Genomic DNA, 26,126 nt, shown 5'->3' on the forward strand with positions numbered 1-26,126 from the left:
AGCCAAATCTACTAGAGAAAAATATGCGCTGAAAAGTCGTACATTAGCCATTGATCTAATATGACAGCTGTGCAGTAAAGAATGTTAACCAATAACAGTTATGATGTTAAAAAAAGCTATAGGATAGAACAAATAGGCCTGTGATTTAACCTACAATAAACCTAATGTATTCTAAACATGACATGCACACAGAATAAAAGATAGTTTTACCTGTAAAGCAGTTGGCACCTCGTTGAAAATAGCCTTCTTAATCAACAGATAAAAAATGGCATACCTAGCCTAAAACAGTCATTTTCTAGGCTACTTACGGGGTGGCTGTGGCTCAGGTGTTAGCACGGGTTGTCGTAGGGTTGGTGGTTCGATTCCTGGCCCACACGACTCCACATGCCGAAGTGTCCTTGGGCAAGACACTGAACCCCAAGTTGCTCCCAATGGCAGGCTAGCACCTTGCATGGCAGCTCTACCGTCATTGGCGTATGAATGTGTGTGTGTGAATGGGTGAATGAGTCACAGTGTAAAGAGCTTTGAATACTGTTAAGGTTAAAAAGGCGCTATATAAATGCAGGCCATTTACCATTACCATTTACTTACTCAAACGCATATATTTTTTGATGAGCAAAATTAACACAATGATGATGGTAATCATCACCTGCACTTGAAAAAGCCTGCACAGCGGAAAAATAACGTACAAGTACGCACAGATTTAAAGAAGACTCAAATGGGAAAACATCCATAGGTACTTTCAAACGTTTGGAAATCTGCTCCAGATATCCTCTTTTTAAAAATAATATTTGTATTATTAATTCTATTTGAAATATGTAACCTTAATATGGCAGTACTTTAAGCACAGCTTAAATGTTAATCAGTTTAGCCAAACATACAAATGTGTACAAATGTTGAGCAGTTTAATGGGGGAAATATTAACTGATTTGTAATTCCATTGTCGACTAGCAGCATCAGAACCGTTTAGTCGACTAGTCTCGCACATCCCTAATCTATGGATAGCTCTTATGGATTTGAGCTCCATAAATCATGAAAAAATGCAAACCTTTATGTGTGTCTGTTGAAAGGATTATACCACTGAAGCTGAATAAATAACACAAAGATTCTCTGGAGCACAGTGCATATGTGGGATAGTACCAGCTGAGGCAAAAGAGCTAACAATCTTGAGCACGCTAACACAGGTGCACCTCACAGGTCCAGTCCTTAACTTTAGATCTAGCTTTTAAACACAGATTCATCACAGCTGGGAATGTTGAAATAAGGCATTATAATGCTATTGTTTTGACTTTTAGGGACCATTGAATGCAGAAAATATGAGATAATGAGAGAGTTGGTCAAAGAAAGCCAAAAGTCCAAGAGGGAACTGATACACCTTGCAAATTGTATTAGCATTGGTACTAATAAATGGTGGTACTAATTTTCCCTAAGCAGGAGTGTGTTTCCCAAAAGCATCATTAGCCAACTATGGTCGCAAGCTCCATTGTTACCAGCATAGTTTAACGATTTGGTCTTTCCCGAACCCACAGTTCCAACGAACATTCGCAAACAGCATTGCAAAGTTGTGTGGTTGAAACTACAGCTCTGTGGTTAACCTGTGGGTAGAAGCATATCTTCTTGTTAGTTTGCTTTGGATGTGCAGCATAGTTACTAGGGTTTCAGGAATCAGTGGTGACTAGCTATTTCTTCAAGGATGCAGCAGTGGTGGTGGAGTAGTGGGCTAAAGCACATAACTGTTAATCAGAAGGTCGCTGGTTTGATCCCCACAGCCACCACCATTGTGTCCTTGAGCAAGTCACTTAACTCCAGGTTGCTCCGTGGGGATTGTCCCTGTAATAAGTGCACTGTAAGTCGCTTTGGATAAAAGCATCTGCCAAATGCATAAATGTAAAATGTAAATGGATGCATCGAACAATTGTGGTAAAGCAGCAAGTTATATCGTTGTATGGGAAATACACCCCAGAGCAGAATACAGATTATTCTGGCAAGGCATATTGAGAGCAATAGCACAGCTGATATTTTTAATTACAATCTGAGCTCCCATAATTATAAGTTACCTCCTCTGAAATTGAGAACTTACAATCTCTGAAACTAAAATTACATTGTTGTAAAATGTCATATATTCCTGTCACGTTCCAATGAATAGAATACATTTTTGTGTCTCGTTACTTGAAGTTTTAGAGACCAAATCCCTTGTTGTTTAGAGATAGAGATATTAGATATGTTAGATGAAGTAATATACAACAGTTATTCCGTTCCTCGAATCTGACTTTACAAGAGATGTTCCTTGAGTGCTGATGTCTGAGAGCAGCAGTAGTCAGACGTTTCACTCTTCTTATCACTCCAGTTTTGGCATTTAAAACAACAGTGTAAGAGCAACACACATGTGTAAAAAGCTTGATAAGAGTCTTTTAATTTTTCCCTGTGATGATAAAGATTTGGTGGTGACATAAGAAAATGTTTATGTGTTATAAGCAAGTTAAACTGGGTCATTTCAGTCAGCGCTGCAAGTCAGCGAGAGGTTACTTTGAAGTCATCAGCAATTGCCTCTCACTCCACGATCGCTCATATACTACTAGACTTCAACTGCGAAATACAGCTTCAGCATTAGGGCTTATCACAGCTGAGAGACTCATTGGTCCAGCCTGACAAGCACTGAGTAAATAAAAGGTACCACGTTACAATGCCATGCATGAACTGCATCAATAACAATCTGGACAATAATTTACAAATGCCTCCTGTTTGACAAACATATTGTCTGATATTTGAATGTGTCCTAATGGAGAATTTGGCTCTCTGATACGATAAGTGCCCCCTTGAGGGGAAACCACTTTGAGTCTCATAGAAAACGTCTCGGGTTATGACTATAACCCTTGTTCCCTGAGAAGGGAACGAGACACTGCGTCGTTGAAAACAACTCTTTGGGGAACGCTCCTTAGCGTGCGCCTCTGAAGTATGAATGAAACTATTCCAATCTTGATTGGTGTTGCGTCATGACGTAACATGTGACGGCATAACCGGATGCATAAAAGTGGCGCCGGCACACATACACATTAGCCTAGCGATGAAGCAAGCCGCTCTCAGGCCTTGAGGGCGTGGCAGGGCGGCGCAGTGTCTCGTTCCCTTCTCAGGGAACAAGGGTTATAGTCATAACCGAGGCGTTCCCTTCGAGGGAACTTCGCACTGCGTCGTTAAGCGACTCTTTGAGGAACGAATGCCCACTAGGCCACGCGCCGAAAAAGGCCTGCCCTAGGGTGAAACTGAACTCAGGCACTCAGCTAGGGCGAGAGCACCGCGTCGCCAGGCGTACTAGGGAGGTGCAGACTGTAAAACCTGATGAAAGTGTGCTGGGGTAGCCCAACCGGCTGCCTCACAGATCTCCTGGAGGGGTACTCCCGATAAGAGAGCCCTAGAGGGCGCCATGCCTCTAGTTGAATGAGCCCTCACGGCCAAAGGTGAAGGCAAATTATGCACCTTGTAGGCCGAGATAATAGCCTGAACAATCCAATTACTAATGGTTTGTTTCGAGGCAGGAGCCCCTTCTTAGGTGACCCAAAACACACTAACAGTTGGTCCGACCTCCTCCAAGAAGAGGACCTCTCGAGGTAACAGCTCAAAGCTCTGACAGGGCAGAGCAAATGGAGCCTCTCTTCTTCTGCCGACACATGAGGTGGAGGATGAAAAGCCTGCAGGACCGTGGGCACGTGCCGTGTTAGAGCGGCACCTTAGGCACATAGCCAGGTCTCGGGTGTAAAATGGCTTTAACTCCGCCAGGGGCAAACTCCAAGCAAGCTGGCGTCACTGCCAGGGCTTGAAGATCACCCACCCTCTTTAGAGAGGTAATAGCTAAGAGAAAAGCCATCTTGAGCGTCAGGTCCTTGGGCTGAAGCCGACTGAAGGGGTTCGAAGGGGGCCAGGGATAACCCTTCGAGAACCACCGCCAGGTCCCAGGCAGGAACCCTGGACCTGGTTGTCGGTCTCATCCTCCATGTACCACGGAGAAAACGAATGACCAGCTGGTGCCTCCCCAGAGGCCCATCACTCAGTGGTGCATGGAACGCGAAATGGCAGCCACGTACACCTTGAGTGTGGAAGGGAGAGACCACAGAGAAGCGATCTTGAAGAAACTCCAGAACTGAAGCCACCGGGCAGTTAACTGGATCTACTTCATGTTCTCTACACCAAGTGGAGAACACATTCCACTTGAGGCCATATAATCTCCTAGTAGGCGGAGCCCTAGAGCTAAGTATGGTTTCAACCACCCCGCTGATAGACCAGCATTTAGGTACTGAACCCCCTCAGGGGCCAGACCCACAGTTTCCACAGCTCTGGGCGAGGGTGGAAGACTGTGCCCCCGCCTGAGACAACAGATCCCTCCTCAGAGGAATCTGCCATGGCTGAGCTATCAGGAGTGAAATTATGTCTGAGAACCATACTCGGGCCGGCCACATGGGGGCAACCAGAAGTAGACTGATGCCCTCTTGGCGGACCCTTTCCAGGACTCCGGGAGCAGAGCGATCGGGGAAATGCGTACAGGCGAAGCCTCGGCCAAGCCTGTACCATGGCGTCCAACCCCAGTGGGGCTGGATGTGAGAGGGAGAACCAAAGTGGACAGTGGGGCGTCTCTCGAGGCGTGAACAGATCCACTTCTGATGGTCCAAATTTGTCCCATATCAACTTCACCACCTCTGGATGAAGTCTCCATTCCCGGGCCTCAGCCCCTGCCTCGACAGGATGTCTGCTCCCTGATTCTGAACCCCGGAATATACATTGCTCTGATAGACAGTATTTTCCCTTGGGACCAAAGAATTATCTGATCGCCAGTCTGCACAGAGGGCTGATCTGAGTCCTCCTTGTCGGTTCAGATAAGCTACCACTGATGTATTGTCCGAACGTACTAGGACATGGTAACCCTTGATGTCTGGAAGGAAGCTCCTCAGAGCCCTGAACACAGCCAACATCTCTAGACAGTTTATGTGCCAAGAATGATGATGGTCCTGCCACAGACCCCTGGCAAGCTGCCGTCCATGACAGCGCTCCAGCCAGTGAGGGAGGCGTCTGTCGAAACGGTTTTCCGGCGACATGACGCTCCCAACACTGGCCCTTGGGACAGGAACCAAGGTTTCTTCCATATTAGCAGAGAACGAAGGCACCTGCGCGTTACTCTGATTATACTGAAATGGATTCCCGCTGGGGAAAACCCCTTGGCTTTCAGCCACCACTGGAGGGGCCTCATGTGTAGAAGGCCCAACGGTACAATGTTGGATGCCGCTGCCATGAGGCCCAGCAGTCTTTGAAATTGCTTTACAGTGATGGCCTGGCCTAGCTTTAACCCGGACACCATCGCCATAAGGGACTCGATACGTGCAGGAGACATGCGTGCCTGCATCGTAACAGAGTTCCACACAACGCTCAGAAACGTTGTGCACTGGGATGGTTGTAACACACTCTTTTTGTGTTGAGTCTCAACCCCAAACTTCGAATGTGGCCAAGAACGACATCTCGATGCCGAATCGCCATTTCTCGAGACTGGGCCAGAATGAGCCAGTCGTCGATATAATTCAGTATACGGATGCCCTGAAGTCTCAGTGGAGCAAGAGCTGCATCCATACATTTGGTGAATGTGCGGGAGATAGTGCTAGGCGAACGGAAGAACCCGATATTGGTAAGCTTCAGCCCGAAGCTGAACCTCAGGAACCTCCTGTGACATGGAAGGATGGATACATGAAAATAGGCGTCTTTTAGATCTATCGTGACAAACCAGTCCTCGGATCTGATCTGACTCACGATGACAGGAATAGTAAGCATTTTGAACCTGAACCTCCTCAGAGACCGGTTCAAAACTCTGAGATCTAAAATCGGCCTCAACCCCCATCCTTTTTGGAACTATAAAGTACCGGCTGTAAAGACCGGACTCCTGTCTGAATGATGAACACGTTCTATGGCCTCCTTCAGCAGCAGAGATTGCACTTCTTGTTCCATCACCTGAGCCTGCTCCGAACCACTGTAGTCTGCACCACCCCAGAGAATTTGGGGGCGGTGCCCGAACTGCAGTCTGTACCCTGAATTTATTATATGCAGGACCCATGCAGATATGTTGGGAAGATGATTCCATGCCTCTACAAAATCTACTAAGGGAACCAGCCTCTCGAGGCTGGTCTCGGTAGTTTGAGCACTGTTCTCGACTTCCTGAAGCGGATACCGGCAGGATTTGGTCGATACAGTGCTTGTGACCACAATTGATGTGTGTTTTTTATTTTTTGACGTTAACGGCACGGTGTGCTTTAGCTGGAGATTGGTGTGGCCCGAAGCGCCAGAGACGGGCGGAAACCAACACCGATTTCCTGAGGACTCCGCCATGAGAACAACCTCGGTTGCTCTGCAGCTGGGGCAGCCCTCCGAGGTTCTAACACCCGGTTAGGACCTCTTCCCAAGCCCTCCTAGCCTTAAGGACGCCCCTCAGGTCGGCCCCCTGGCTGGAGGGCTTCGCTGGGAGCCGTTCCTCTGTTGCCAAGCTCCTGGAGGAGGGGCTCTAGAGGAAACGCCTCCTTTGCTCTGCGTGCGCGAGGAGTTGACTGAAGGCTGGGGCTGATGTGTTTGCCCCACCCTACTTGACTTAGACTTGGATTTACGGGGAGAAACTGCTTGAACGCCGCAGATTGTTTCCTCGCCTCCTGAAACCTGTCGACGATCGATGTAACGGCGTCGCCAACAGGCCAGAGGGCTAGAGCGGGCATCAAGCAAAAAGCTCTGTCTTTTCTTTTATTCCCGATAAATTTAGCCACAGATGCCTCTCCGTGGTCACCATAGCTGCCATAGAGCCGCCAATAGCACGGGCCGCCTCTTTAGTTGCCCGAGAGACAGATCTGCGGCTCTGCGCAACTCCGCGATATCTTCGGGAGTTGGCCCCTCCCTCGCTCTAAATCTTTCAGGAGATCGGCCTGGCACGCCTGCAAAATCGCCATTGAGTGCAGGCACTAACCAGCCCGACCTGCCGCCATGTAAGCCCTGCTTATTAATGCAGATGTATCTCTGCAGGGCTTACTAGGCAGCTCGGGTTTTAAGGAAGATGCCGACTCAGGAGAGAGGTAACTGGCCAAAGCCTCCTCCACACCAGGCATCTTCCCATAGCCCATATCCCGTGCCCCTAAAACATCGCTGTAATCGACCACACTGGGGGTGGAGACACGGGATCTAATGTGGTTTATCCCACGATCTCGAGATCTCTTTGTGGAGATCGGGAAAACGGCAAACCCCGGCGCTGGGGTTGTGACGCTGCTGCAGGAAACGCCGCCTAATTTGCTTCCGACGCGCGCTCCTGCTCATTTTGTGGCCAGCTAATGTTAAGTCTGGCCACAGCACGCCACAACCTGAATCAGCTCCTCAAAAGCCTGGCCGAAAACCGGCGCGTTTGGCTGCTCACGGTCGTCCGCGATCAATGCTGAGCATTTCCACTTCCTCGGAAGCAGAGAGCTCGAGCATTGGGACCTGATCGTGGGCAGAAGAAGCCGCGACGCCGGCTTCTGCACCACTCACAGTAGGCTCGGATCCTCAAATGAAGAATGAGAAAGTGCCGCAGCAGTCTCATTCTCATCTGCAAGATCCCGCTGCAACCCCACGATCTCAATCGCCGCTGCCTCAACAGACGCTGGACCAGAACCGTGGGGAACGCTGAGCCTGACCGTGCTCATCAAAGCACGCCAACCGAGCGCAGCACTCTCATGGGTAGTGCTTCACAACTTACACAGGCAGATCCTCGAGAGCTGCTCAGTGCGCTAAGCGCCCCAAACAGTTCACACACAATCGTGGCGTGTCCCTACCCGTAATAAAACGAGGGCAGGGTGCACGCACTTCTTGAACTGCTTGGTGGCCATAATTCTTTTAAATAGGACAAACAACACCAAATAAGACAAACAATATACATAGAGCTTTGCTGAAGAGCTAAAGCTGATGTGTATGTGTGCCGGCGCCACTTTTATGCATCCGTTATGCCGTCACATGTTACGTCATGACGCTAACACCAATCAAGATTGGAATAGTTTCATTCATACTTCAGAGGCGACGCTAAGGAGCGTTCCCCAAAGAGTCGTTTTCAACGACGCAGTGCGAGTTCCCTCGGAAGGGAACAGTTACAAGCCTAATTAAGTGTAATTTACGGCTCTGAACTAGTCTTGGATATGGTGATTTCCCCACATTGTTCCAATAATGCTTAATTTCTGTCCAAGAAAAACCACCATTACCTTTAAAAAAAAATACAAATCTGATATCTCTGTCAGTTGATTTTGTGCTTTTATCCTATTATGTTACTCCAAACACCTCTGTTGATTAGATTTGGTGTAGCATGTGTTTTGACACATCGCAGCAGTTCTTTCTAATTATCATAAATCGGAGATAGGTGTGTAATCTGTTATCCAGGGTGTCTGATTCAGGGCTGCATTGGTTAATGACATCAGATGATAAGATTGGAACAGATAACAGGATTACATTACACACTGTTGCCGTCAAGCTACCATGGCATAAGCTCCACAGCTAATTCTATAAAGCTTGTTGTTTTTGGTGCCAGACAGATTCTTGCATATGTGCTGTGGAGTCCTCATTAAGATACAAGGGGTGGATGGCAAGTAAAATACAGGCCTAAAATGACTGTGAGTAGGGCTGGGTATCGTTCTAAAAATGTCTATATCGTTACCGATACCGATATCTTGAACAATGCTTTTTCCGATACCAATTTTATGAAATCCATTTTAACATGTTTACAAACATTACCTCAAAAAACTTTGGTTTTATTTTTTCAGTATGTTGACTTTTTTACAGACTCAAAGACTCATCTCCTGAGCCTTCTGGTCTCCTCATGCCTGGGTCGGCAGGGGCAGAGACTATAACATTAATGAGAAGAGGAAAAAACAAACAAGAATGTTAAACTGTTAATTCATAAGGTAATTCATAAGGATAAGTACGGTTCAACAAGATAACTAGTTTATGATGCCTCAATTTAAGTTTAAAAAAGGACCCAAAAGTATCTTAAAAGTAGTCAATGCAATGCATCATATTCCAAGTCTTCTGAAGACAAACAATAACTTTTACAAAAATTCAGCAAAAAACTTGATGTTCGTTGTGTGCTCATGAGAAAAGTGTGTGCATGTGAGACATTCTTGATATTCACTACAGCATCTCTTTTTGTGTTCTGCATAAGAAAGAAAATAAAAAGAAATGTGTGAACTTGCCCTTTAATTTGGAAAAGAACAGATTTAGAGAATATTACAGGTTCAACTCAAGAAAGAGAAAATCACTTACTGGCCTTATCTGTGTGAAGTTATATTCAATATTATAGCTTTGTTGCCATGACAATGCAATGCCGGTAAACTCTATAAGCAGTTTTTTTTTCACACTAAAGTCATGTAGAACAGATATTTTATTAGGCTAGTCATCTTAAAACTTAAAATGTTTACATCTTGTGGCAATACTTTTAAAACATTGTGTATTTTAATATTTATTAACTGCCATACTGTAGCAATTTTGAAATAAACAAGGGACAGGTGGAAAATATCCTTGTGGCAATCAATATTATGCCACAAATGCTGTCAATTGATCTTAGCTTGTATTGAACCCATAATGTTCCTTTAAAAGAACGATTAATTGTCTATTCGGACATCATTTGTTTTGTGAATCTAGAACTCCCAGCCTGGCATTCAAGAACTGCACCAGCCCCCCAAACGCCATAACAGAGCAGTACTGGCCAGCACACTCTCGTTCTATCTGGCCCTGCTCTGATCTGATGAATCAGATCCTCAGAAGCTTTGATGTGCCATAATATCCTCCCTCAACTTGTTCTCTCACACTCTCTTTCTTTTCTTCTCTCCTCCCCTGTGCATCTTCACACATCCTCCTCCTCACATTCACTCCATTTTTCTTTTCTCTGTATCTCCCTCTCTCATCTTATTATCTCTTGTTCTCCTTTTCTCTCCTCATTAAAGAATGTTTGCTTGAGTCATTCCGGGGTAACAAACACTGCCAGGTCTCCCTGAAGGGTGGTGTGTGTGTGAGTGAGTGTGTGTGTGTGTGTGTGTGTGTGTGTGTGTGTGTGTGTGTGTGTGTGTGTGTGTGTGTGTGTGTGTGTGTGTGTGTGTGTGTTAAGGGGTGTGGGAATCTGATGCAAGTTCTTGTTTTTTCAGTTACAGATTTTCATATTTTTGTCTCAGTATGTGGCCAAATGACTTCATTTTTGGCAACCTTGATGCATTAAAATGTTTACTTTAAAGACATATTAAACTCCTTTGAAAGAGGCATATCTATTTTTAACTAAACAGCACAGTATTAATATCCAGAGAATAATGCATCTTCTTCCCATGTGTTGTAGCGCTGATCCATGGTCACATGACTTATTTTTCAATAATGTGGTAGCACTCTGTCCAATTCCTTTATTTCTTTGTACCACCATGAATTGTGAGAATGAGTTGAATGCAAGTAACATCCAGTAGTCTTGTAACTTCTTCTAAGAATGTTTTATTTAAGGGGCCATGAAATGCTATTTTTGTATAATTTTATTATCTTCCCTGAGATCCACTGATAATGTTTGTAAAGTTTTTTTGGCACCAAACATTCATAATTTAGTAATATATGATCATATCATATGATTGAAATGCTTGGTATTTGCCTCATTGTCCTTTAAACTTTAACGTAAACTCCTACTGTTATGATTGGCTAACATTGTGCAGCCCCTAGAATATAGCCATATTTGAAACTCAATTGGAACAGAATGAACAAAGCTCCACAACATTCTAAAACTAAATTTCAGGGTTTACACACAACGCGCATTCAACACAGTACATCCGAATATATTAAACTGTTCACTTACTGTAAGCACATCAGCGCCATTCTATCGGGAAGACACGCAGGCTTGAGTGAGGTTTAAGATTACATTTATTTGATGAATGTAAAACAGAAAAGTAATGTCTCTCTTTGGCTTAGGCCCCGTCTGGCGGTCCGAGGGAGTTGTACTCGGAACCATCATATCCTGCCGGAGATAGGAGGCAGGGGCGAGGAGCCTACCCCTGTGCGGGACGGGGCTCAACTGGTGGTGGTGGGGTGGTGGAGGTTGCCATGTTAGCACACTGAAACAGCAATGTGATAGATTGTGAGCAGACTTATAAAGCAATGGCTTACATGCGATTGGCTAGGAGTTACCCAGCTAATGATGTGATGATGTACAGCTGCTAGTCTTCCCGCTAGAACTACGCTGCGCTTCCATTTAACTATCAAACAGTCATGACATTTGAATAATTTGTGAATTAATCTGTTTACTCACGGTTTTGCCTCAGGTCTAATAATGTCTTTCACTTCCCCATCCTTCAATAACAGTTCCTTTGCAAAGCTTGAATCATTTTATGAGTGGTTAACATACAATCCAAGCTGATATAAGCTGAAAGAAATGCACGTACATGGTCCAAAGCACGGTGAAATGATGCACATAAGCGCACATCACCAGAAACACATCAAAATGATCAAAGCCATCCATCTAGTGCATATTTACATACTCCAACAATTAAAAATAGTGTGATAGATGTGTGAAAAACACATCCAGGACGAGTTTGTGCTCAAAACAGCAAGATGCAGAGCAGCTGAATGAAAGAGAATGGCATCTCCTGTTCTGAGTTGTAACTTTACACCGCATCTTTTAAAAGCACAGTGAAATACGTGACAACAGTCAATGACATCTATCTAGAGCATGCTTATATACAAAAATAATGAAAAATAGTCCAGATGGGTCCCCTTTGGTGTTCAGGAATAGTTAGCCACACAAGGCCTGTCTGTCCTGCTCTCTCTCTCTGTCTCGCAAACTGCGTGCCAGGGGGCGGGGACAAGGGTGAGATGACACATGTTCTGGGATGTGCAAATACAAATGAGTCTCGTTACATCACAAACACACAGATTTCAAAATGAGATGTTTCAGCAGGGTGGTAACTATAAATGCTCTTTTCAGACTTGGGATGATGTTTTGAGTTTTAAAATTGACAGTGTTTTTATTGTACAGTTACCTCTTATATGCCTAAATATCAAAGAAAATGTGATTCTCTATTTCATGACCCCTTTAAAGAAAAGATCTCTCGTAACTGAAGAAAATAGCCGTTGAATTGTGTTGTGTCTCACCTAATAATGTTGAGATACTTCTATTCTGCAAATATGCCTCTGTCAGTTCCTCCCATGAGGCTCCTGTAGGAGGGTACAGCGATTATTGTTCACAGAAAGTTAACGTGTGTATTTAATTTTTCCTTATATTTTTGGACAAAACTAATTTGGTCTTTACCATCTCTCCCTATATCCATTTTCTTTTTAATTTTGAAATGTTAAAAATAAATCTAAATGGGAAACTGAGTCAATACAGAGTGGTGTTGTTGAGACTGTAATCTCTTATGTTTCTTAAATCTGCAATCTCAACCGTGTAATCTGAACGTCTGTAATCCGCTCAGATTGAGAGCTGAGCTCATTCATCGATGCGGTCAGAAATATTATGCAATCTGTGTTTACACCATACACTGGATGCTGGTGTACTCATCCAACATACTGTACTTTGTCAAGTCTATTAAAGATACATGTGCCTGGGAGTGTTTGTGTCTCTGTGCGTGTGAGAGTCTGTGTTATAGCTCTGTTGGGACATCCGTAGTTCGTATGTTAATGTAATCTTGTATAGAAGAGATAAACTTATTCATTTATTTATTTTATTTATTTGGCTTGCTGTCCATATACTGAAGGGCTCGGAGCTCGAGACTTGACATTTTTCATGGTGCAACAGAAACCGTTTTTTCTGTCATCATTTAATCAAAGTAATGTTGTTCCAAACACATATTTCTATTTCTTTCTCAAAAAAAAAAGATGTCTAGCAGAATGTTAGGGATTGACAGCCTCAGTCACCTTCCACTTTTTATGGAAAGAAGCAGCATCAATATTCTTTAAAAAATCTTCTCCATAAAAGTACATTTTAATTTTTTGGGTGAATTATCCCTTTAACATTTACAATATTGCAAACATTTATTGAATTCTTAATATATTTTACAGTCATAAATCACTCATCATATTAATCACTTGTTATTGTAATAAATGTTTACTCTTGGTGCATACTGACATGTTGATCAGTTTCTCTTTCTCTCTTGCAGGTGTCTCTGAGCCCTGAATGTGTGAGGGCTGTCATGAAGCTAACATACTGTCCTCACTGTAGTGGTGTGGCCTTTGCCAAGCCCTGCTCAAACTACTGTAAGAACGTAATGAAGGGCTGCCTCGCCAATCAAGCGGATCTCAACTCTGAGTGGAAAAACCTGGCAGGTGGGCGGGACCAAGTTGGATCCTTTATTACTGTAGAATTACATGCACAAGGACCTACAGACCTTCATAGCTTCAATGGACAATATAGAAAAAATGAGGTTGTCACCACAGAAATACAGATGGTACATTATGGGTTAAATACTGTATGTAGATAATCTTAAAGGAATACTCTGGGTTCAATAGAAGTTAAAATCAGTCGACAGCATTTGTGATATATTGTCTTGTTGAATTATTATCAAAATTATTTTCAATTTGTCCTTCAAAAACAAAAAAAAACAAAAGCTAGGTTATAGTGAGGCACTTACAATGGAAGTTAATGCGGCCAATCCATAAATGTTAAAATACTCACTGTTTAAAAATTATAGCCACAAGACAAAGAAAAAAAATGTGTTAACATAATTTTATTGTGATAACATCACTTACTAACATTTTATATCTAATATAAAATGATATCTAATTTTACAACTTCGTTGCCATGACGACTGAACGGTGTAAACCCAAAATGATTATTTAAGTGCATGTGCACAAACGAACACAGTCTTTTTTACAACACAATGTAAAAGAAGTATATTCTGTATGTGTACATGCGTGCGTGCGTGTGTGTGTGTGTGTGTGTGTGTGTGTGTGTGTGTGTGTGTGTGTAGATGTTATGTTACAGGTCGTTGACAAATTGAGCCGGCCCTACAGTGTGGACTCTGTGGTTCTGTCTCTACCCAAGCGTATTGCTGAGGCTATTCTCTACATGCAAGACAACCTCAATACTTTTAACAATAAGGTCAGTTAACTATAAACCTTAAACGCCTTCATTTTTAACCTTTTCTTTAACATAATCCTATCCCTTATTTCTAAATTCTTAACATTTACCTTTTTCAACCATAATAAATTCCCTAAACTGAATCTTACACTTCTGCTCTATCCCTAACAAAAAGAACTGTGGCAGACCCAGGAAAAATGAGTGTCAGATGGTAATACCATGGTACTTTGATAACATGGTACTTTATGATTACCATGTTCCATATTTTCATGGCATATTTTCATGGCATGGAAGAACTTCAATGAATTCCATGATTTATCATTTTTATGTTTAAAAAAATAAACCGGATCTAACCAGAGCCCTTATATCAAACCTGTCCCAAACCCCAACACAAGCCCTGAGACCCACGTCCTACTATAGTCTCTGATGTGACAGTTTGTTCTTCAGGTGTTCCAGGCATGTGGTTCTCCTGCTCAGAGCTCCATCACTGATGACCAAATCAAACGTGGGATAAACACAGCAGACGAGGTCGGCAGCACCCCTGGAGCTCAACTGGAGAAACTAGTGAGTGTTTGATTGTGTGATGTGGAGATATCTACTAGATGTTCATGTTCCATCAAATAAATCTAATTTGTAACAGTGACCCATGAATCCTTTCTCTCCATTTCTCAGTTATCAGATGTTTCCAGAATGTTGAGGGATATGATGCAGTACTGGGTCCATTTGCCCAGTAAAATGTGTGTGGATCGTGAGATTGGACTCAGTGAGGTAGACAGATGTTGGAACGGCATGAGTGTTGATAGGTAAATGCATTTTTACGTTAGCTTAATTATACCTCAGTTTTAACAGAAACACATTCAAACTCCTCAAATCAGAATGTCTTCAGTGCGTATACCACAACTTCTAAAACAGGCCTGCTCTCTGTAGGTTATTTTATATTACACTCAAACTTGGTCATTAAGTTTTACATGTAAATGTAATGTTTGTTATTAGAGAGACTGTTGAGAGTCTGGTGTTCCTATCTGTTGTGTAGGTATTAAAGCGGTCATGAATGAAAGAATGAAAGCGTTCAAGAGAAATATGGGATTTTTCACTGGCTGGGGTTGATTCCACCTCAATCGATTCGCCGGTTGACTGGTGGAGATAGTCTCCCTCAGTCAAATCTCAATTTAAATATAGGACGATAGGCATCCAAACGCATTCATTGCGGCCAAAATAGTGGATGTCCTGGCTAAAATTAGACAGCTGGCAGCCTTACAAAGAGTTTCGTTACACTCCTTACTACATGTTCTTACAAAATACAAATAATTACGTGCCAAATCAATATTTTGTGGCCAAGCATGATTTGCCTCCACGCTGGAGTACTAACCATGGTTTAATATGTGATTACAATGGCTGACTACACAATTGCTTACATATCAAACAAACACACAAAATAACAGTCCCTCAGCCGCTCTCTTTCTATGAATTCACCGCAACGATTATGTTGTTGAGGTGGGGACTATTCAAATGAGCCAAGTTCCTACGTCACTATGGGACCGATTATAAAATGAGTCATTTTTTCAAGGTGGAAACAATAAATGCTCTTTTTGGGCTAGAGATAAAGTTTTGAGTTCTGAAACATACAGTATGTTTTTATAGTACATTTACCACTTAAATGTTAAAATATCAAGGAAAATTTGATTCCTCATGATATGACGCCCTTAAATTGATGAGTTATTCAGCTGTGTAGTTATTTTATGTGAGTCACTCAGGCTTGTAGTTATTAGTTGTATAGTTATTTTCTTGGATGGTTATTTTGTTGTAATTCAGTAGTATATTTATTTTTGTGTTGTGTTCTATCAGGTATCTACCAGAGGTGATGGGAGACGGATTAGCCAGCCAGATTAATAATCCTGAGGTAGAGATTGATGTCACCAAACCAGACATGACCGTACGCAAACAGATCATGCAACTCAGGATCATGATCAACCGACTGAAGTTCGCTATCAATGGAAATGACGTGGACTTCCAGGACACCAGTGAGTAAACCAATTTAGAGATAGATTTAAAAAAAGCTTGACCTGTTGTTGTGGATTTTGCTATTAAATGTCTCAGTGTTGAGGAAGACACTTTAAAACTGTTGGTTGCAAAGCTAGAAGCTACAAATAATTTAAAGTTTTAAAACTACAGTCAAGTGACCCAGTGGAAAACGTAATAAGCTACACTACAACCAACTGCATATAAACTGTTTAACAGCACCAAGTCGTTTTAATTATACAATTTTACTAAAGTCGGAGCATTTTTTATCTGGCACAAAAACAATAACTGTCTTAAGACCTATGCACACCATTCGATCAATGGCCCTTTCACATTAAATGTGAGGTGAATTATCGCCATTCACACCTTTACAATAGGTGCCGCTAATCGACAATCAACATTACCGCGTTTCTTTGGTATACAAAGGCACTTTGATACAAAGACATACAATAAACAACACTCTCATGGGAATATTTGCATTCGGTGCACAAAGCCCTTTATTAAGTTGGTATAACAAATGAATCGGTGTATATTTTTTTTTACTGATTTATTGAAATTAACTTAACGAATGACCTGATTTGCTAAAATGAATCTGACTTCCTTGCTGACTCATATTTAAAAATAGATGTAGTTACTACAACACTACTGAAAAAAAATCTAGCTAATTTAGTGGCAAATTAATTGGAATCTTTTTAAGGTCAAGTATGTACATTTGTTAAGTCAAAATATGTTCTACTATCCCAGTTTTTGTTCATTGACCATTTTAAGTAAGCAATTTGTGGGTTTACCTCCCCCAAAAGTATAAACACTGAGGTTCCTCTGCATCAAAACTGTGATTTTATATTTTGAGCGGCACGTTCAGCTCCACCCATCCCTTTGTACCTCAACGTAAGCTGTTCAACTGGGGAAATATGGACATCCATGGCAGACATCTACAAAGGAAAATAAATTTAACTTCACCTACAGATGTTAAAGCCAAATTCGAAGATTTGCTAAAAGACAGAGAACGGATAAACCTGAGTTAACACTGGTATCACATTTACAAGGTGGAGGACTTTGAGGGTATTTTTGGGGTTTGACAAAGTTACTTTTCGACAGGTATGCTACACTAAAGGTATTGTCATACAAATTAGCTCATTACTGTAGAGCTACAGATAAATTCATAAGATACTCGAATATGTATCGTTACGCTTACTAGTTACCAGAAGAACCATCCTACCTCATCTGGATCCACTACACACCAAGCTGCCGTACAATGTGGCGATGCTATCGGATGACCTGATTCCTCTGCAACGCTTTCTGTCCGGCTTGTTTATGTTATAGTGGTCTTGTTAATTACGACATTAAAAGTTTATCAACTTTTATTTACTATGGCCTATATGTTCATAGGGAATCAGATAGCATTTTACACTGTAAAAGGGCATGATGAGTCTAAGGCGTGTTGTCTAAGGTTGTTTGAAAACATACTTTTTTTTGGCAATTCCATTTGGTGCCACTAGTAGTACAAACATTACAAAATGTACATTTAAATAAACCAAATGAAATGACCAATTCAGTCAAATCAATCGCACCAATTCGTGAATTTAATTGGACACTCCAGCGTAAACTTATTCAAAAACAGATGTAGTTAGTATTACACTACTAAAAATGTAGCTTGGGGAATCTTTTTTTATTGAATAATTAAAATGAACTGAATAAATGAACAAATTCATTCAAACGAATCAGACAAATTTGCTTAAAAAAGACTTAAAAACAGATGTAGCTATTATAAAGGACTGTTTACACCGAACATGTTCAAAGACGCAGCAAAAACATGTTCGGTTTGAAAGGCCACTAAAACTACTGAAAAAACTAGCTTAGTTTGCTACTATAGCACTACTGAAAATGGTAGCTAAATTTTTCAGGATTGTTAAAGTAGATACATCTGTTTTCAAATTTAGTGAAAGCTGGGAAGGCTAATTCATTTTAGCGAATTGGTTCATTCAAACTTCTTATCAATTTCTCTTGGATGGTAGTCATTGCTGTGGAACATTCCTGAAATCTCATGAGTATGAAATCACTCATTTTGTTCTTGCTTATAGGTGATGACATCAGCGGATCAGGTAGTGGAATGTGTGCTGAGGACCAGTGTTCCCGTGGCACCCGTGTAATAGTCCTCAACACGGACAAACCCAAAGTCTATGACAATCCGTCAGAGAAGAAGAAGGTGGTCAAAGGCAGAAGCAGCCAGAATCTTCCATGCTTCAACCTCTACCTTCTCTCAATGGTCACAGTCTTGCTGAGGCGATAATTGACAGGCGTCTCCACCAATTGGGACTGTGTATAGGATTGGGACTGGGTTGGATTGTGGAGGGGCAGGGTTAGATACATTGCCAAAACAAACATGCAAACATACATCAAAGGAAACTAGTAAATGCACCACTTTTTTTTTGACGTCAATAGGAACAATATCATGGAATTTTCTTAGATCTCTGTAATTTTTTTGTCTCTTATTTGATATATGGCACCCCTAGAGCTTGTCTTTATGTCTGTGGTTGAAAAAAGGTATCAAAGACGTGTTCCATGAATAATTGTAACAATAGCTATGAGTATCTGCTTTCAACTCATTATCCACCCCAATCAACAAAACATGTTTGTTTTTACACATTCAACATTTTTATTTTAGATTCTATTTATTTATTAATTAATACCCTGGTGTTTATAGAGCAAATCTTGTTATTAGCAGCAGTAAAGAATTAGTCGGTACATGCCCCTTTAGCATGAAAACTATTTTACGGAATTGGTCCCAGCGAACAAAACGACTAAATGAGCCTCTTGTGTTCTCATGTTTGTTTTGAAGCTTTTATAATCATGAAAACGACCTCTACTGAATGCCTATGAAGACCAGCTGTATCACACTCTCTGTCTCTTTCTCTCATTTACTGTACAAGTTTTCACAATCCGCTTCGCAAACAAGTTTCAGGGGCCATTTTAAAGAAAACACAACATGTATTTACTCTGGTTGTAAATAAACGTGTACTAACACAGTCACATTTTCAGTAAATCTTTGAGGACCCGCAACAAAATTAGCACTATTTGGGAAGAGAAGGTAATACACCAGCAGTGAGAAAGAGATAAAACTATGTGCTCTAAAGAGAAAAAGAGCCCCACGCTTTCAATGTGGGACCAATATACGATGTTTGCCATCCTAGAAATGGATTTTACTCCTATAGTTGGAGAATTAAAGACTCACAAACAACAGAAAAGTGTTCAATACATGCTGCGTATAATGTCAGATCAGATCAGTGGAGTCACCAGGTGTCTCAAGAATTTCCAACTCCACACCTTGCCCTCAGCGGACAAGCTGAGTTGGTTATGGAATGCGCACAATGGTAATGTTGAAAAGATACATCTCAGCTACATGGAGAAACATTGCTGCAACATTTTAGCAAGAAAGGTTTGCTGATTGTGGTCTGTGCAGACAGTCAGGCCAGAAACATACCTTATGCAAATACATAAACATTAATGCATGGCCAACACATTGCAAGCATGCTCTGCTATTAAACATACTTAAGGTGCCGTTCAAAGCAAAGGCGTTCTTGCACTACAGTATAAGAAAAAAGCGAGACACATCGCATTGAATAGAACACAGGTGTTCGAGATACGTTTTTAAAAGTTTAAGTTCTTGTTAATGTCACCACTTCTCAAAAACACAGCGCTCCAGCCCGAAATGGTGAAAAACAGTAAGGCACTGGGGTGAAACAGTCAAAGGCTATTGAATATAGAAAAACTATTGAAAAAAAAACATGTGGACGGACACAACACATGCTCTTTGTGTACGGCCCCTTAACATCCATTCTTGCATTCCTCTGGCGGTAACAAACCTCAGTATCCAAGGGGAGGACTTGTACTTGCACTGCATTGCACTGCATTATTGCTTTTTGAAATATTTCCGTATGAAAATCGAGCTTGCATAGCTTGAAGAGTTCCCGTAGCTCAAGTGGTCAAGTATGAAGCGAGAAACGGCAATGTCTTGTGTTCGATTAGGCTATCAGGGTAAACGTAAACTATTAAAATGCATACCTTGAATGCACTGGAAGTCACTTTAGATAAAAGCATCTGCTAAGTGAATAAATGTAATTGTAATTTACATGTAGAATATTTGCGTTCACATAGTTTCGTGGAATATGTTTCGAGCCTAAGAGGGAACGATTGACGAAACCTGAGAAGGATGTTGCCAGCCTGGTCTCATGAATTTTACGTGAGCATTGCAAAGTTTTTCGCAAAACTGAAATGGCGTGCTTCATAACGTGTGTGGTTGCATTTATCAAGGGAAATGTCCAGCAGGGGGTGCCAAAACCGAGCGAAATTAGGTTGTAATAAGACAAAGTTTTTAAGGTGACTTTTAGATGGAGGATTTAATAAAACGTACCTCCCTAACCTAAAACTTTACCCTAAACTTGACCAATAGTGCCTGAAAAGAGAAATGAGAGTTTAACAAAACAGACATCCTTACTCTTAACGAAAATCTTACATTAACCGATAGTGTTTTAAAATGCAGAAGGATGATGAAAGCACATTTTCTGAAGCAACCAAGCCAGTTTGTGACGCTTCGATGTCTCTGACGTGTCAGCTTCAATTCTAGTCTGGTTTTGAACCGCAGTCCTCCGAATCCAAAGTCCAATGCTCTATGAGGTGCGCTACCATGCAAGCTAATAATATTGGAATAAGTGTATATATGTAGGTGGGTCTGTAATGCAAATAATGTTTCAAAAAATGTGCTAGAGTAAAAGTGTCTCGATATCATACCATAGAAGGGTCTGAGTAATAGAGAGAAAAAGAAGTGTTTATAAAGTCAAAATCAGCCACTCAAGTCATGATTTGAGAGAAAGTGAATAAAACACACAGTTGTTGTAACACCTCTAGTGTTAATTCCACCTGGAAACTGCAGGTAATTGTACCTGGAGACACGTATAAAACTGTATATAGAGTCACGTTTTCACTATGAGACCATGTTGGCTTTGCTGCTGTCTGTCATACCATCAGTGGACTCATGTCTGTTACAGGAAGGAAAAGTTACAGGAAGCTATCCTGAATGATGATTAAGGTTGTCATCTGACCAGGTCATAAAGATGATTATGTCACATGAAGAACATCCCCCATCCTCCTCCCCATTTTAAAACGCTGCACTTTGCATGGTGCACACAGACACGCATCAATAGAATTGCATGTCCACATGACTGGATTGCATGATAAGGGATCGCAAGCAGAGAAATATCCCACAGGCAGTGTTATGGATTGTTTTTATCAATAGAGATCAGATGTTATAGCACAAACTATATCAAAGTCATTCTTAATTCACTTTAGTATGTTTGTTTACTGATCAGTGACAGTGGTCTGACTCCAGGTCAGGAAAACTGTCCCACCTCTAGCAAAGGCGTAACTGTGGCACTGCCACACCCTCCTTACTGATGAATTTTGCTGATATTGTAGAAATGTGCTGAAATGGAAAAAATATATATATATATATAAAAAAAAATAACGAATTAATGCATTCTGGTTGTATATGCGTATACTATATTATTTTTGTTAGTTTTTAAATAAACAATAATGGAGAGTTTGTGTTCAAGATTGAAAGTAGATTTTATTTGAGAAATCTGATAAAAATGATTTGTCTATTGTTGTTGTATGTTCTTTAAAAGGAAAGAGAAAACACTTGTGTCAATTATACTGTATACATCATAAGATTTAAAACATTTCTGTCAAGTGTATTTCATATTTTTTGTTTGTTTATTTTTTAAACTTAATGTGATATCCATTAACTTTGCACTTCTCCATAATAATATATATTTTTAAAATCTCCTAATGTTTTTTTGGGGAAAGACCCTAAAACCCAGTCATTTATTACACATAATTTTGTTTATTCTGGAATTATTTAAAAACATTATATGGCAAAATATATTAGCTTACATACCTCAATAAAAAAAAAATGAGAATAATCGTGATAATGGTGAAAAAATAGTGTCTGCGTTTGGTACTTTTTTGTTAGTGAAGTCTGGATTAGAGGGTCTCCTCTTTTTTTAAATTCCAGACAAAGTTTAATCTACAAAATTTGTGGATTGTGAAATATAACGTTTGGTTACGTATGTAACCTCCGTTCCCCGAGGGAGGGAACGACACGTTGTGTCGGAGAAGCGACACTAGGGGTCTCTCTTGAGCGCCGATATTCACCTCTGATCTATTGAAAAGGGCCAATGGGAGTTGGCAGTCAGTATTTGCATACCCCGCCCCGGACATACGGGTATTTAAGCAGGGCAAATACGGGAGTTCATTCAGGATTTTTCTGAGGAGCCGGAAATGGTCCGGCCACAACAGTGGCTCGGTTCAGCGACATGGCGGAGGAAAGACACAACGTGTCGTTCCTCCCTCGGGAACGGAGGTTACATACGTAACCAAACGTTCCCCTTCTGTCGCTCTCTCCACGTTGTGTCGGAGAAGCGACACTAGGGGACCCATTCCAATCTTGCCATGCGCTGAACCGTGTACGTGAACCGCCGATACAGAGGCGGGCAGGGATTTCATCCAGCGCCGCGCATCATCTGTACCTGGCTGCACGTACCCTTCCCCAATGCCCCATAAGAACATCGGAATCCTTCAGTTACCCTAGGAGGGAAACAAGGCGATGTTTGCCAACATGGGAACGGGCCAGCCTGGCTGGGCCTCTTTTCTCTCTATGTTTCTCGCATAGAGCAATCACGGCCGGGGCCCTTACACGCATATAGGGAAGGGGGTCTTACCCAGACCCTGCGGAGACCACACCTGCCCTTTTTCTTGGGGAGGAAAAGTGGTAGACACGCCACACGGCCGCCTTAGGGCTCGTGTGGAAAGTATGGTGCGGTGGTAGATCCAGCCTCGAAAGGGGAGTTGCTACAGCACGGCGACCGGGCAGCTGTAACTGCCTAAGGGAGACACGGGGTCCGCTCGTAAGGGGACAGAACCGTGGAATTACACATAGGGGAGTCCGAACCGGAGGCCTTCTTATTTTACCTGTGGAGCCCCTATACCAGTACAGGGTGGCCATCAGGGTACCCGCAGTGGCTTGGGTCGGCGAGTTCCTCCGCTGAACCGCGGACCCGGAGGGCTGGGGAGGAATCGACCAGGGTCCCAACTCGAGTGGGGCCTCTGGGAAGAAGGCGCACTACTTTACATTGACGTCAGGAAAAGGGCGCTGGGCGCAAGTGATCCACCCGGCCGGTCGGTTCACGTGTTACCGAAGTTCTACGGGCTCGGACCTGAGAAAACACGAGACGCTAACCGACTCAACGCGGAGGTTGTAAAACCTCGCGAAGGTGTTGGGTGTTGCCCAACCCGCGGCTCTACAGATGTCTGCTAGGGAGGTGCCCTTGCCAGTGCCCACGAGGACGCAACACCCCTTGTTGAGTGAGCTCGGACCCGCAAGGGTAGGGGCACGGCCTGGGTGTGATAAGCCAGTGTGATGGCGTCGACAACCCAGTGGGCGAGCCTCTGTTTGGAGACGGCATTCCCTTTCTGCCGTCCCCCAAAGCAGACAAAGAGCTTCTCAGAGTGTCTGGTGCTCTGTGTGCGGTCCAGGTAAATGCGCAGGGCATGCACTGGACACAGCAATGAAAGGGCTGGGTCTGCCTCCTCCCGGGGCAGCGCTTGCAGGTTCACTACCTGATCTCGGAATGGTGTGGTAGGAACCTTGGGCACATAGCCCGGTCGCGGTCTTAGGATCACAGACGTATCTGCCTGACCGAACTCCAGGCAAGTGTCGCTGACAGAGAACGCTTGCAGGTCCCCGACCCTCTTGATGGAGGCGAGCGCGATCAGCAGGGCCATCTTAAGAGAGAGGGCCCTGAGTCCAATTGATTCAAGCGGCTCGAAGGGAGGTCTCTGGAGTCCTGCCAAGACTACCGAGAGATCCCAGGAGGGAACTAGGCCTGGCCGGGAGGGATTCAACCTCCGGCGCCTCTCAGTAACCTGAGGATCAGGTCGTGCTTGCCCAAAGACTTGCCGCCTACAGGATCGTGGTGGGCGGCAATGGCGGCAACATACACCTTGAGGGTGGACGGGGACAGCCTCCTGTCCAGCCTCTCCTGTAGGAACAGGAGCACTGACTTGATAGCGCATCTCTGTGGGCCTTCAGTTCGGGAAGAACACCAATCTGCGAACAAGCGCCACTTTGAAGGTGCCTGGTAGAAGGGGCACTGGCTTGGTTGATTGTATTCACAACGGTCGCCAGTAAGCCGGCTAGCTCTTCCGCGTCCCGTCCAGGGACCAGACATGGAGGTTCCAGAGGTCTGGGCAGGGGTGCCAGAGCGTGCCCCGTCCCTGAGAGAGGAGGTCCTTTCTCAGGGGAATTCGCCAGGGAGGAGCTGTCACGAGAAGCCTGAGTTCCGAGAACCAAGTCCGAGTGGGCCAGTAGGGGGCCACTAACGTGACTTGCTCCTCGTCCTCCCTGACCTTGCACAGCACCGGTGCAAGAAGGCTCACTGGGGGAAATGCATACTTGCGCAGCCCCGAGGGCCAGCTGTGTGCCAGCGCGTCTGTCCCGAGGGGAGCCTCTGTTAGGGTGTACCAGAGCGGGCAGTGGGAGGTTTCCTAGGAGGCAAACAGGTCTACCTGGGCCTTGCCGAACCGTTCCCAAATCAGCTGGACCGACTGGGGGTGAAGCCTCCACTCCCCGCCGGGCAGGCGTTGTCGTGATAGCGCGTCCGCTACGACGTTGAGCTTGCCGGGGATGTGAGTGGCGCGCAGCGACTTGAGTCCATAGGAGAAGACGGCGGGCGAGTTGTGACATGTGGTGGGAGCGTACGCCGCCTTGGCGATTTATGTATGCCCCCACCGTGGTGCTGTCCGATCTCACGAGGACATGTTTGTCCCGAACTAACGGGAGGAACTTCCTGAGAGAAAGACGGACGGTCAACAACTCCAGGCAATTGATGTGCCAATGCAGCGGGGCCCCTTTCCAACGGCCCGCTGCTGCGTGCCCACTGCACACGGCACCCCACCCGGACCGGGAGGCGTCGGTTGTGACCAGAACGCGTCGGGACACCTGCTGCAGGGGCACTCCTGCCCGTAGAAAGCAGAGGTCTGTCCAGGGTCGGAGTGTTTTGAGGCAGGCGGGGGTGATCCTTACCCGATGCGTGCTGTGGTGCCATGCTTGTCTCGGGACTCGAGTCTGGAGCCAGTGCTGGGGTGGTGTCACATGCATCAACCCCAGCGGCGCGACCGCCGCGGAGGACGCCATATGCCCCAGGAGCCTCTGGAAAAGTTTTAGAGGGACCACTGTGCCTGGCTTGAAGGAAGCGAGGCAGTCCAGCACCGACTGAGCACGCTTGCTCGTGAGACGTGCTGTCATTGAGACTGAGTCTAACTCCAACCCAAGAAAAGAGATGCTCTGAACCGGAGTGAGCTTGCTCTTTTCCCAGTTGACCTGAAGCCCCAAGCGGCTGAGGTGCCGGAGCACCTGGTCTCTGTGTGTGCATAGTAACTCTCGAGAGTGTGCTAGGATGAGCCAGTCATCGAGGTAGTTGAGAAATGCGGATGCCGGCTACTCGTAGCGGGGCAAGGGCTACGAGCGGCCTCTGCGGCCTCTGCGACTTTCGTAAAGACGCGAGGGAACAGAGACAGGCCGAAGGGGAGGACTTTGTACTGGAACGCCTGGCCGTCGAACGCGAACCGTAAGAAGGGTTCGGTGTCGTGGCAGAATTGAGACGTGGAAGTATGCGTCCTTCAGGTCTACCGCTGCGAACCAATCTAGATGCTGAACGCCAGCCAGAATATTTCTCTGCGTGAGCATTTTGAACGGGAGTTTTAACAAGGCCCGATTGAAAACTCGCAAGTCCAGGATTGGTCGTAAGCCGCGCTTTCTTGGGTACAATGAAGTAAGGGCTGTAGAAACCCTTCCTCATTTCGGTTGGAGGGACAGGCTCTACCGCGCCTTGGCTAAGAGGGTCGTGATTTCACGGACGCTTCCTGAAGGGGGCAGGAGCCGGGCAAACTGAATTGCGTAATCGAAGTCGAATGGTCCGGT

The 26,126-nt window shown here is 43.9% G+C and overlaps 1 protein-coding gene across 1 annotated transcript in view; it reads left to right on the forward strand.

Moving 5' to 3' along the window:
* The window catches only part of LOC127648588 (glypican-1-like), a 102,466-nt gene extending 80,403 nt beyond the window's left edge, over positions 1-22,063 (forward strand). Inside the window, exons 4-9 of the mRNA XM_052133238.1 lie at positions 13,152-13,317; positions 13,962-14,092; positions 14,519-14,635; positions 14,744-14,874; positions 15,917-16,092; positions 18,172-22,063. Of these exons, the coding sequence (XP_051989198.1) occupies positions 13,152-13,317; positions 13,962-14,092; positions 14,519-14,635; positions 14,744-14,874; positions 15,917-16,092; positions 18,172-18,380 (930 nt within the window). The 3' untranslated portion in view covers positions 18,381-22,063. The remainder of the gene's footprint in view (positions 1-13,151; positions 13,318-13,961; positions 14,093-14,518; positions 14,636-14,743; positions 14,875-15,916; positions 16,093-18,171) is intronic.
* Positions 22,064-26,126: the final 4,063 nt, after the last annotated feature.

The sequence above is a fragment of the Xyrauchen texanus genome, chromosome 9 (assembly GCF_025860055.1).
Source record: "Xyrauchen texanus isolate HMW12.3.18 chromosome 9, RBS_HiC_50CHRs, whole genome shotgun sequence".
Classification (NCBI taxonomy): domain Eukaryota; kingdom Metazoa; phylum Chordata; class Actinopteri; order Cypriniformes; family Catostomidae; genus Xyrauchen; species Xyrauchen texanus.